This window comes from Leiobunum rupestre, chromosome 4 (genome assembly GCF_980474605.1).
Source record: "Leiobunum rupestre chromosome 4, qqLeiRupe1.1.hap1, whole genome shotgun sequence".
NCBI lineage: Eukaryota > Metazoa > Arthropoda > Arachnida > Opiliones > Sclerosomatidae > Leiobunum > Leiobunum rupestre.
The window spans coordinates 39,185,499-39,198,879 of record NC_143387.1 but is presented as its reverse complement, the minus strand read 5'-3'; the positions used below and the strand labels follow the sequence as shown (position 1 = coordinate 39,198,879).

General features: G+C 35.1%; 1 protein-coding gene across 1 annotated transcript in view; it reads right to left on the bottom strand.

Moving 5' to 3' along the window:
* Positions 1-2,101: 2,101 nt before the first annotated feature.
* Non2 (upstream activation factor subunit spp27 homolog Non2) overlaps positions 2,102-13,381 on the bottom strand; it is a 46,213-nt gene continuing 34,933 nt past the window's right edge. Inside the window, exons 6-10 of the mRNA XM_090171705.1 lie at positions 3,442-3,519; positions 3,254-3,379; positions 3,126-3,185; positions 2,364-2,418; positions 2,102-2,284 (exon numbers count right to left, since the gene is read on the bottom strand). Of these exons, the coding sequence (XP_090027831.1) occupies positions 2,205-2,284; positions 2,364-2,418; positions 3,126-3,185; positions 3,254-3,379; positions 3,442-3,519 (399 nt within the window). The 3' untranslated portion in view covers positions 2,102-2,204. The remainder of the gene's footprint in view (positions 2,285-2,363; positions 2,419-3,125; positions 3,186-3,253; positions 3,380-3,441; positions 3,520-13,381) is intronic.

Below are 13,381 nucleotides of genomic sequence, written 5' to 3'. Positions count from 1 at the left end.
ACTGGGGTCAACTACGCATGCTACGCGATAACAAAAAACCGCGCCAAAATATGACGTCATCAATTTGGATGGCGGCCAATTTAAATAGACCGTGAACGTCATTAAACAACTTTATGACAAAGCTAATATTTAATTTTACCTCATCTTTTCACTATCAGAAAATCGGCGGTGAAGGAGCATGTTACACATAATTTAATCACATTTTACCAATGTGTGGATTTTCTACACAAAATGAAATGGTTGAAGTGCCCACCTTTTTGAAAATTAACACTTTGAGGTGCACTGAAGGCCTTAAGTTTTACTTTTACAACCCTAGTAGCACGGCGATTTTGTTTCAGAGACAGTAAAGTGTCGGAATGTACGCAAAGGTGATGGCGTTGGCTACGGGTTGTAGCGCGACTAATTACCGTCTGCAAATTTTAGGATTAGGTTCTGCCAGCCAAAAAATGATTACGTTACCGACAGTGTTTTTACCACCCCTAAAACACCTACTTAACCGACTGTAATAAAAAAAAGAAATTTCGTATATTATAATTAACAATTTTGATTAAATGTTGATTTTAAATGTTTTTTTTAATTGAAATATATTTTTAAAATAAATTTACATAATAAAAAATATTTATTGATATTTAATCATTTCGTTTAAAAGTAGTTTTGAATTGAGGTTTCTAATAATAAAATGATTACATAACCAATTGTGATCTTTAATTTTCACCAGTGAGCAAGCTACTTAAAGGCTCAAATATTAATAAATTAAATTTAGTTTATTGATTTATTTTTTAAGAAAAAACAAAAGCAATATTGATTAATTATTTTTTAATATTAATATATATTCAAATTAATTATAAATTTAGAGGGAATATAACCTCAACGCATTCTTTATGGAAGACCGCTAACAATTTGAGCAGCAATTCACTAACTAGCGCCAGAAATATCTAAAGCTATATAATGGAGGGCCAATATTGGAAGTGAACCAGCAGTTCTATTCCCTTTAATAATTTCAAATAATTGATTATTTACGCAAATTTACATTTATTTTGAGGAAAATAGTTTGCTAACCATAAAACGATTATATTGCCAGTTATATTTAACTGTGAACCATTAACTAACTAAAGAGCTAAAATATTCATAAATTAAAAATTGTTAGCTGTTTACTTTTTGATAAACGCAAAAATATAAATAGTAAACAACTTCTAAAAAAATTTAAGTTATAATTATTTGGTTTTATGTTTATTAAATGTTTTTTAGTTTAATACGTATTTTTAAATGCAATTTTCATCACTGGTAAGATAATAGGTTTTAAATAATTTTAATTTTCAGTGCCTCATTAATTCCACAAATTTAAAATAATTTTTTATTTACTTAGGTGCATGGGTCTCATCGTTTACAAATATCCTTAACTTCCAATAATACAATATTTGTGTAATAATTTGTAAGGTATATTAAAAAAAGTTTTTAATTGTTTTGTTTATAGTACCTTTACTAATTACAACAAAAAGACATCTTAAAGCTTTCTTTGGTTTTCTACAACTACACTAATTAGTATCTCGATTTGTGTACACGTTTTCGAGAGGTGGTTTAACCTGTCAAATTAGGATCTAGACGCCAATATTATTTTGTAATTTGGTGTTAAGATTACTGTAATACAAACAATAATAATATTAAAGGAGGGTGAAAATTATAGTATAGTCAAAGCTACACCCAAGGTGGGTGTTGGACAATGAACCCCCCACTTGTCTTAATTAATCAGTCCGTCATCACCAAAACCGCCGCAGAAAGGCCAAAACCATTACGCTACTTAAAACCGCGTTGGTAACGAGACGGTAATGAGGTGGGTATTTTACTTTCGCCAACATCAAAATGAGCTGTGAGCCAGGTGGTGGCCCAACACATTCACCAGACTCACATCTGAAGGCTGACAGGCCGACGCTTTGGGCTACTAGGAAGTAATATTATATGATTTATGCATGGCCCTCACAGTAACACCACCGTTCTGAGAAGATAGAGAAAGCTGGCTGGTTTTTAGAATCAATCTCTGAAAGAGCGAAAAAACCAAGTCATCCCACTTTAAGATCAAAATGTTTGGAAGGAAAATGTCATATTTATTCCTAAAAATAGTAAAACACGATATAGTTTTATGATAAACTCAATCTGTACATGATGTAAGTTTTATCAGTTATAATGAGAAAGTTGGTGATTTATTTTCATTTTGTCAAATCTTTCTGATCTTTAATATGAGCTTTGAGGTGCTTCATAATCCCAAACATCAATATTCTTTTTGTGCCTATCACGTAATGCAAGTGAACAAAGGAAAAATTGTTTCAGTATCTTATCAACAAAATGTATAAAAACACTCAACTCACCAAACATCTTATAGAGCTGGTCATCACAGATAATGTACCTTTTGTTTGTTGGGTCCTACATTGTAATAATTTTAGTTGCAGTAAATGATAAAATCTGAACCTAATAGTCGTTGTTGATATTTGATATTCCCATAAGCAAAAGTAGATATGGAATGACAGAAATTTGAGAGCGCCTTCCATAATTGATAATTGAACTGACATTAATAATCAGCCCCAGAAGGCGAACTAGTTGGAATTGCATGTTGTGAGACAAATGGCAACTTCAAAGTTTTTAGTTTCTATCTGCTTTTTCCATAAGTTAAGGAAATAATATACTGTGAGCTATTTTTGCAATGACACTCAAGAAATATCATCAGAGCAAGAGAATGAAAATCACTCAAGCTCTTGAAATTGCTAGAGCTTTTAGAAGGAGGATATATGCAACATATTTTAATAATAATTTTTTTTAACCCAAGTCTATAATATTGTATGTATTTCAACTGAGAGCTATTCAAAAAACAGAATATTGTGGCCTTTCTCTGTTCTCTCTTTCACCTCAAGTAGCCCTTGACAGCACCTCACTTAAGGTGATCCAAAAAGAGACACAGAATATTAAAGACATTAACTACTGCCCATAAGAATTAAATTTGTAAAAACTTAGGTGCCACCTTAATTATAAGGAGAAACGGGTACCAGTTCGTAAAATTGGTGCTAGCTGGCTCCATTAGACCACAGCTTATGGGACTATATAAACTTATATAAATAGAGAAAAAGGTTGCTTACGAAAAGTTGCCTTTCCCTGGCTATTTCCCACATTTTCTTTACTACAGAATGCCTTGGCATCTGATGTAAAATTAACAGATAATTAAACTATTAGCTAAAAATGTTAAATGCAATTGAGTGTTATATACTTCAGATGCGCCAACAACTTCAGCTAAATCAGCAGACAAGGTGCATGGTCGAGAATATGTTGAATTAGAATGGCCTTTTCCCTCTTTCTTTTGTTTAGGTGCAGTATTTTTCTTTTTAGAAGATGCCTAAAAAATTCAATAACACATTCTTTTTAAATTGCCTAATTCAGGAAAAATGTGGACATTACTTTAATGAAGGCACTTCTGCGTGGTACAGAACTTTCCTCTTCTTGGAGTCTTTTAGCAAAAGCTTCGTCACTGGTTTCCTAGAAGTAAAATTATTAGTCAGGCCTGCTAAATAAAAACAATTTGATTACTAACACAACATATAATTCTTGTATCTTTCTTTAAGAAATTTCGTCTACTATAATGAACTTTCTAGTTTAATTTTGATTAAATGTTGATTTCAAATTTTATTTGAAATATATTTTTAAAATAAATTTAAATAATTAAAAATATTAATTGATTCGTTTAAATGTAGTTTTGAATTGAGGTTTCTAATAATAAAACGATTACATAACCAAATGTGAACTTTAATTTTCACTTGTGAGCAAGCTACGTGAAGGCTTAAATATTGATGAAATCCTAACCTAATAGTTGTTGATAATCCCATAAGCAAAAGTAGATATTTAAGAGCGACTTCAATAATTGAACTGACGATACTAATCAGCGAGAGAAGGCAAAAGAGTTGGAATTGCATGTTGTGCGACAAATAGCAACTTCAAAGTTTTTAATTCGTATCATCTTTTTCCATAAGTTTAGGAAATAATATACTGTGAGCTATTTTTGCAATGACACTCAATATATATTCTTGTATATGATTATATTAAGAAAGTTTCTTAATATAATCATATACAAAAATATGCATTCCAATCTAGTGACTGGAACACTGTGTACATTTTAGACTAATAAAGAAACTAGAGGCTATAACGGTAGATTTCTATATAGATTACACTTTTTAATCTTATATTTTTAAGTGTTAAGGGCAATATAATGATGCTATGGGATTAAAATAAAAATCCTGCAAGACTGAGGGTTATGCTTTGGGGTGAAGTGCACTACATCAGATTGTTGTATTTATATACCCCATGCACCGCCAAAGCATTACAGGGGTTACTCATCATTTGTCCTGGCCGAGCCGTCGACCTGTATACAAAAATAGGAAACGCTTCCTAAAACACGTACACAAAACAGTATACAGCCGTATACCAGCACCACCTACTCACAACTCACTCGTGAGTTCGTCAAAATTCACAACGATATAACGCATTACGCGTTCAAGATCGTTGATCGTTTCATTATCCAGATTATGGAGTCCATTCTCGTGGATTGGTCTCCTTAACAGATGGTTCGTTTTCGGACAATTACGAACATAGTGCTCTGAGTCTGCTTCCAGAGCACCGCATATGCATTTGGGCGATGCAATATGACCCAAGTTGAACAGGTAAAGTGGGAACTTCCCGTGCCCACTTAGGATTTGCGTCAAATAGTAGTTCGTGTTGAAGCTACCATTGACCTTAGGAAAGTACTTCTTAGTTACCTTTCCTTTCTCACTCTCATCCCACGACTCCTGCCACCTTTGAGTCGTCACCTCATTGAGCCACCTTTTAATCACCAACTTAGTTGGCTTCATCTCCTTCTCCTCTGGAAGATCGGTTGCTGACTTTGCAAGAAAGTCGGCCCTTTCATTCCCTGCACACCCAGTGTGCACTTTATCCAAGTAAAGTTTACTTGAGTCTCCATCCGTTTTAACACCTTACGGATATCATGGCATAAACCATGATTGTTTTTATGATTGCTTATTGCGTTTATAGCAAAAAGACAATCTGTAAAAACCGTTGCACCATCACCAGGACGTTGACCATGCGTCCTTAACCAGCAAATACCCTCATGTATTGCTAAGAGTTCAAGAGAAAATGCATCCACCTTACCATTAATGCGAGTGACCTCGTTGTACACTTCCACACCATCTCTGTACACAGCAAATGCCACTTCGGCACCCCGACCGGACAACGAACCGTCAGTAAACAGCTCTATCCCATTGAGATTGGGTAGTTGCTCTGTGAGGTTTATAATGCTTCTGACCGCTGGGTGGTCCTCCCATGGGTCGCCTGGGTAGAGGTAGTTACCACCGCGTAACTCCACCCCACAGTGCTTGCTGTCTTCTCTAAAAGAAAAGGATCTGAACACAGCAGCTTCCTGACTCACCACCAGTTCCAACGGTTGAATACCAGCAAGGACCCGCAGCGCATCGCTCGAGACAGTCCGGTAAGCACAAGTAATACGAAGGGCCGCAATTCTCTGTATTGAGCTCAACTTCCTCACCATCACACTGTTTTGCGTGCTCTTCCACCAAGCTCCACAAGCATAAGCCACTACTCTCACAATACACCCATTGTAGATAGTCCTTAACGCTTTATGGTCAAGGCCCCACTCAACCTTTGCAAAACAAGCAATGCTTTGCACAAGCTTCGTCACCCGGACACTTACTTCCTCGAGATGAGGAAGAAAGGAAAGCTTGCTGTCGATGGTGACACCGACTACTTTAAACTTGTCAACGTTTGCAATGTTGACAGCTCCCATCTTATAGATTGGAAGCCTTTTCATTATGGATTTTGCGGCGAAGGTGATAGCCGCCGACTTTTTAATCGAAAAACTCAGCTTATAGACTTGGCTCCACTTAGTCAATTTATCCACGATCACCTTACCCGTGGTTTCGAGAGCACGCCTGGACGTGCCCCAAAATAATGACTGCAAGTCATCCGCGAAGGCTTGGATTAGAGAATCCTCTGGGTACTCAATCCTCAGTGCGCTATCCATAACCACATTGAATAGCAGAGGTCCACTGCATGAACCCTGCGGGGCAGCCGCGGGTCAGTACTCTCCATACACAGGTACTACCTGCCCTCACCACTGCAACTCTATCCTTCAGATAGTTAACATATGTCTCATATATGTTCTTCGGACACTTAAAGTTCCTTAAACCGTGTAGAATTCCTGGAATCCACACATTGTCAAAAGCACACTCGATATCTAAAGATATCAGACTGGTGTGACAATTATTTGCTTTGTTATCCCTGATTTGGTTCACCATATTGGTAAGACAGTGAGTCGTGGATCGACTATGTCTAAACCCAAATTGCTTATCGCTAAGCAATTTGTTGCTGTGTAGAAAGTAATACAACCTTCTTGACAACAGCTTATCAAGCACCTTCCCTACCACCGGAAGAAGCGAGATTGGCCTGTAAGCCTTTGCGTCCTGCCTGTCTCTGCCTTCTTTATAAAGAAAAACCAACTTAGCAACCTTCCAAAGCTTTGGGAAGTATCCCATACTGAGGCAAGTGTTGAAAAGCCTGACAAACAACGCTGGGCAAGCTAAGAAAAATATCTTGAAAAGCTCAATGGTGATACCATCCTCACCAGGAGCCTTGCCCTTCTTAAAACCCAGGAACTTTTTTTGACTAACCAGGTAGTGAGTTAATTGTTTCATGATGTCATCATCATAATAAGCGCCACCTAGTGATTGTGAGCTTAACTACAATAAAAAGGCAGATGATAGGAAATTCAATGAATTTGAACCATGTCCTGAAGGTAATTCAATATCTATCTTAAGAACCATTGGGCTTATACTCTGTTCCAATTGGGAAGGTGTTCGCCATCACATTTTACATGCAAGTGACTCTGAGTCGATGTAAATTGGCCATTAGGGTGGGCATGGGCCAATTGGGCCACACCCTAAAACCGCGACAGATCATTTTCCAATCTGGTGCATTTTCAGTGATCCATTAGCCGGGAAGTCAAATTCACTACCCAATAACTTGCTTATTGGTCCCAAGTTTTTTACATCAAAACATTGTGCAAGTCTTTTATATACATCTAAACTTGTAGTATCACAAGCAATTACCACCAAATCATCTACGTATACTAGTACAATCGCTTTCATTGGTATATAACAGATGCAATTAGTCCCTAGCTTTGTTTAGAAAACCCATTAAGTACTCTAAAGCTCTTCTGCAACTCGATACAGGTAGACCGTAAAGTGCTTTTCGTAGTCGTTTTTGGTTACAGTTTTCTCAATTACTTCTGTAACGTTTCATTCTGCTAGTGTATCTACTTTGTTTTGCATTACAATCAATCGTATGCTTGAAATATTTCTTCAGTGCTCTCTTCAGTGAGAAATGTAGCCAGTGTTGCTCTAACTACTCCTTAGATAAATTGAACAGTGATAAGTCATAGTTTAAATTATTCTCCTCCAGGTATATTAGCAAAGAGGAGAGCATTAGCGAAAGATGAGGATAAACAAGTAACATACAAACTTCAAAGAGCTCCCAGAGCAGTTGATATGCAAGAATGGACCAGAGTTGAGACCAAGAGGAAAAAAGGAGATAGAATTGACATATATTACAAGAAAGATAAAATAAACTAAAGATTTTAGAAAACACTGAAGGAACCGAGGAATTATATGATCTTACCAAATTCGACTTTAAACCCTTGACAAAGAGCAAACCGAATAATGTAGAATTTCATTCTTTAGAGATACCCAGATCGTACGATGAAGCTATGAATAGTAACGAAGTAGATCAATGGCAAAATGCAAAGCAAACCAAATATGATACAATAAAGGAGCGTGAAGTATGGACCATGGTTCCAAAACCTACGGATAGGAAGATAGCCTTGACAAAGAGCAAACCGAATAAAGTAGAATTTCATTCTTTAGAGATACCCATAACGTACGATGAAGCTATGAATAGTAACCAAGTAGATCAATGGCAAAATTCAAAGCAAACCAAATATGATACAATAAAGGAGCATGAAGTATGGACCCTGGTTCCAAAACCTACGGATAGGAAGATAGCGGGAAGCAAATGGATCTAAGATATTAAAAGTATGGCCGATGGAACCATAGTTCATTTCAAGGCATGATTGGTTGCCCAAGGGTTCACGCAACAATATAGACTTCATTTTGTGCATACTTATGCACCTGTGGTAAACTTTACCCTGGTTAGATTATTTCTACTACTGCTTGCCATCTCATTGGGCTGGAGGAAGATATTTACCTATCCCAACCAAATTATGGGCTTAAGCAGAGTGGTAGATGGCATATCTAGTTGGATTCAACCCTAAAGACTGAAATGGTATAATTGTATACATAAACTTAGTAAAGATGGTATAGTCTTTGTTTATGTTGATGATTTCATAGTTTTGGCCAGAAATACAGATAGTGAGAGCGCATGGTTACAAAATATACCCGAATTGTTCGAAATTGGTATACAGCTCTGAAAATTGATGTACACGTGCCTTGAACTATACTCTCGACTACCTAAATTTTATTTTTCAAACAAACCGACTGGAAAAACTTTTAAGCAAAAAACGCCCTTGTTGGCGAGGACGCGCGCATCTTAGTTTATAAGTGTTTTTAAAATTATATGTTCTAAGTTGCACCGCATCTCCACAACTTTAGGAATAAAAATTGGTAAATCGCGTGTAGCTCGCGTGGTAAAGGTGGTAAAGTTATGAATTTTTTATGGTGATACGTGTCACAGTACTACTTAAAACCTGATATGGAACCACATCGAGATATTTTTTTTACTTGACGTTTTTAACGATTTTTCGTTTTTCTCCATAGGGAAAAATGGCATATCAGGTTTTGAGTAGTACTATGACACGTATCACCATAAAAAATTTCATAACTTTTCCACCTTTACCACCCGAGATGCACGCGATTTACCATTTTTCCCTATGGAGAAAAATGAAAAATGGTAAAAAGCGTCAAGTAAAAAAAATACCTCGATGTGGTTCCATATCAGGTTTTAAGAAGCACTGTGACACGTATTACCATAAAAATTCATAACTTTACCACCTTTACCGCGCGAGCTACACGCGATTTACCATTTTTTATTCCTAAAGTTGCAGAGATACGGTGAAACTTAGAACATAAAATTTTAAAAACATGACAAACTAAGATACACGCGTCCTCGGCATTGTTTGCTTATAAAAGTTTTTCCAGTCGGTTTGTTTGAAAAATAAAATTTAGGTAGTCGAGAGTATAGTTCAAGGCACGTGGATATTAATTTTCGGGGCTGTATACCAATTTCGAACAATTTATCACCATGCGCTCTCACTAAAAAACGATGCACAAGATAGTCTCAATTTTGAAAATGAATTTCGAGATTACAGATATGGGAGAGCTGAAGTATTTCCTAAGCATCAAATTCGACTTCAGTAACAATGGAAAAATGAAAATACACCAAGCAGGATATATTCAGAAGATAGCAAAAAAATATAACATAACCCTTGATCCTAAGGTGAACATTCTACCAACTGGCATATCATTAACCAAGAGAGATTGTCATGGTAATCTGGAAACCCCTTATAGGAAGATCATTGGAGTACCTTGCACAACAAACACTACCTGATAACACTAATATACCAGAGTTGCCCTTTCCCTTACAAAAATTTTACACAACAAATAAGCAACTAAACACAACTTCTGAGAAACATTCCATTTTAGAAACAACTTATAGGCAACCAAGCACAACTGATTTTGTAGAAGTTTTTTTTGGATATCGACCAAAATGAAAGGTCTAAAAGTTGCCATAAAATCGTCGACACAAGCACAACTAATTTTGTTGAGTTTTTTCGGGTATAAACCAAAAATGAAACGTCTAAAAGTTGCTATAAAATTGCCGACACAGAGCTCAACTCAGTTTCCAATAAATATTCTAAAAATTGTCTTCAAAGTAAGAGACAGTTTGAAATAAAAGGTCTGAAAGTTGCCATAAAATTGCCCAACTTAAGTTTCCAATAAATGTTCTAAAAATTGTCTTCAAAATATGAAACAGTTTCACCTTGGATTAATAATAGAAGCTAAGGCTTCTATTATTAATCCAAGTTCCCACTAAACATTTCTATATTTTTAAAGAATAACTCAATGTTCCTCCTATTATTATATTCATTGAACTTATTATTTTATTTATTAAAATATAGTAATTTAAAAAATTCGGAATTCTTTTGTATTAAAATATCAATTATATTAATCATGTAAAATTTAATAAAAAACTGATAAATACTTATAATATATATATAGATAAAAAATAAAATTATTATAATACTGCAGTTAATAATTTATTCTAATTTATGTTTTTTAGCCATGAAATATTACTCTTATTTTAATTTTAAGTACAGAAGTATTTTAAATTTTAATTAAAATAGTTTGCAATTAAATGTTTTAGCCATGAAGTATGTCTTTTATTTTAAACTACCATGACGGTGAAAATTTATGAACTAAATTAATTTGGAGTTAAATAGAATGTTGTTATAACTTGTAAGATGGCAGCACTATAGATAATTTTTTTTGAACTATAATAATAGTTTTTTATTTCCGGAATTATTATGAAAATTAATAAGGTTTAATACTCGAATATTTGGCTGGAAGTATTAAATTGAGAGATACTGCAAAATTCGAATTTTAAATCAAAATATTATAACACAGTTATTGACTTTATAACTCGATAGATGTCAGCACCATAGAATCTTAGCTGCGATTTTGAATGGGGTCCTTTTTTGTCTAGTTAGAATTGAAAGAAACTGAAACAGTAAAAGCAGAAGCAAATAGGGTAAGTGGCCCTTTAGTTGGGTTTGGAGAGGCGTTACGTTCTCGGACATTTAGCGCTTTTTACACACAATCCCTATATACATAGGGATTGTAGTGTATTAATTTCACGTACAGTGTAGTCCGCCGCCGTCGCCGCCCGTTCGATTACTCTTGAGTTGTTTGCTATACAAAATCAAACGAAACGTCAATCTATCGGGAATATCAAACTTTAGCGTCTATCGCCAAAAGGTTTGAAATCGAAAAAGTAGAAGTTGGTCGTTTGTACACTTTCGGCTGTTATTATTTACTATGTTCGATACTTTTTGGTACGAATTTTTATACAGGGTGAATGTTTTTACCCAAATGTCCAGGGTGATGAAGAATTGGGTCCTATGGCCAGTCCGCCCCTGCAGTAGACATATCAATACCATTTTTTAAGAGATACTGAATAGGGTTTCCTCTACTCGCCAAACCAAGTTTCGTTGATTAAAAGTAGTTAGTGGCAATTTGCCGACCCCTTTTATCCCTACCCCCTTAAACATTTTAAAACCAAATACGTATTCTTATAATTTTGAATCCGATTGACTTTCAAATTCCGTTTCATTTTTAATCTATATTAATACTCTACCTCTACAATGTAGGCAAGTTTCAGCTCCATCAGATCAACAGGGGGCGCAACAGCCCCCCCCCCCCATTTATAAAACAATTACGCAGTCTTATAATTTTGGATCCGTTTGACTTTTAAATTCCGTTTCTCTTCATTTTTTATCTGTGTTACTGTTATACCTCTACACTGTGTACAAGTTCCAGTTCTATCTGGTTAAAGGGGGCGCAACAGTCCCCCCCCCCTTTCCCGATTTTTACGCTTATAATTTTTTATTCGATTGCCTTGTAAATTCCGTTTCATTATCAGCCTCACCAGTATGACGTTTCGTCGGTCTTAGTGCCCTTTACCTTACTTAGTTACGAATCAGTGGTGGTAATATAAGGGGGGGGGGCGTGTTTTCCCCGGCTTTCAAATATAGCGCCTGGGTCTCCACGAAATGAGTGGCAATTTCTCCATAAAAGGCGTTCGTTCGTATGGCGTTTCATCGGTCTTAATGCCCTCTACTATATTAGTTACTAGCCTTACTACCCGGCTTCGCCCGGGAAACAGTCGAAATAAAACACGCGACTGTAAGACCCGAGGTGAATCTGAACAATAATACGCGCCAAACGGTCGTAGCAAAAGGCAAATAAATATTTTATTGTAATAATAAAGTCTATAAAGAAATCACATATTTACGGTTCGTGTTCTCTTAAATTCGGGAAACACTACGGGTTTTCACCGTTTTCTTCAATATGAAAAGAGATCGTGTTAGTTGATATATGAAAACAGTACTTGCGAGTATTAAACTATTTGAGTAAAATAATAAACAAATGTATTAGGATTTGGTTTTTTTATTAAATTTATTTAACTTTAAAAAAAATCATGTGACGCAAACATAAATCGTTTTTTCACTAAAGTAGGTTCAATTATCCTAATCACCTTTCGGACTATTTAACATTTTGGTCGTTTATTAACGAGATAGTGACATAATATTTTGCCCATATAAAATTTTTACGTAAAATATATGAATATAAGTTGATAATAATTGTGGAAATAATGATTTTAAATAAAAATTACGCATTAACTATTATATTTCAGTTTTTAAATGGATGGGTAGGCTTTCTCTGACGTCAAAAACGGGTTTTGAAATCTTTTTTCTCAGCTCGCGCGCGAGTAGGACGCTTTAGCCGGCTTAACTTCTCGTGAAAGTATGACGTAAATAATGGGTAGAGTTGCAAAGAAGCCAACTTAGTATTAGAATTATCAAAATTATTTTCAGTATTTTCAGCACTAGGGGAAGGTTCAGCCTATTAATAAATATATAATGAAATTGTGTAATTGTTAAAACAAAAACGTTCAATTTAAACTGGAAAAGTGGTTTATACAGTACTCTTTAAATATAACACCTCAATCGATGATAGATCCAATGTATTTCGTTATTTCTCAAAGTTCATAATATAATTATTAATTTGGTTTAATTTCATTCCTTTCTGATACATAAACGATACTCACTACTCATTATCAATTTCATTTGCTGATATACAAATATAGCGAACTTCATTCACGATAAAAGAAAAACAAGGTGAAATTATATTACAAAAAGGAACAGCAAGAAATTCTCTTTCATCATTAAATACATATATGTGGGGCAAAGTTACATCACCAATTTTAAAATTAGAAACATTTAATTTTTTAATAATTGCTGCAAATTTTACGTCGCACGTACAAGTTTCTAATGCACAGAAGCAAGGTTTGTGCCTTAAAAAGGAATGTATATCCCCAAAAGTAATAACTCCATTATGCATAAACGTTACACAATATGATTTGTGTTTACCCTGCCGCGGGTACGATTTTGAAACGTACAAAAATTTACTTTTTAATCGGTGAAAGAACCATATTTCTTTGCCTAGCTCACCGTGTAATTCTAACAATGCCAATTTAAAAG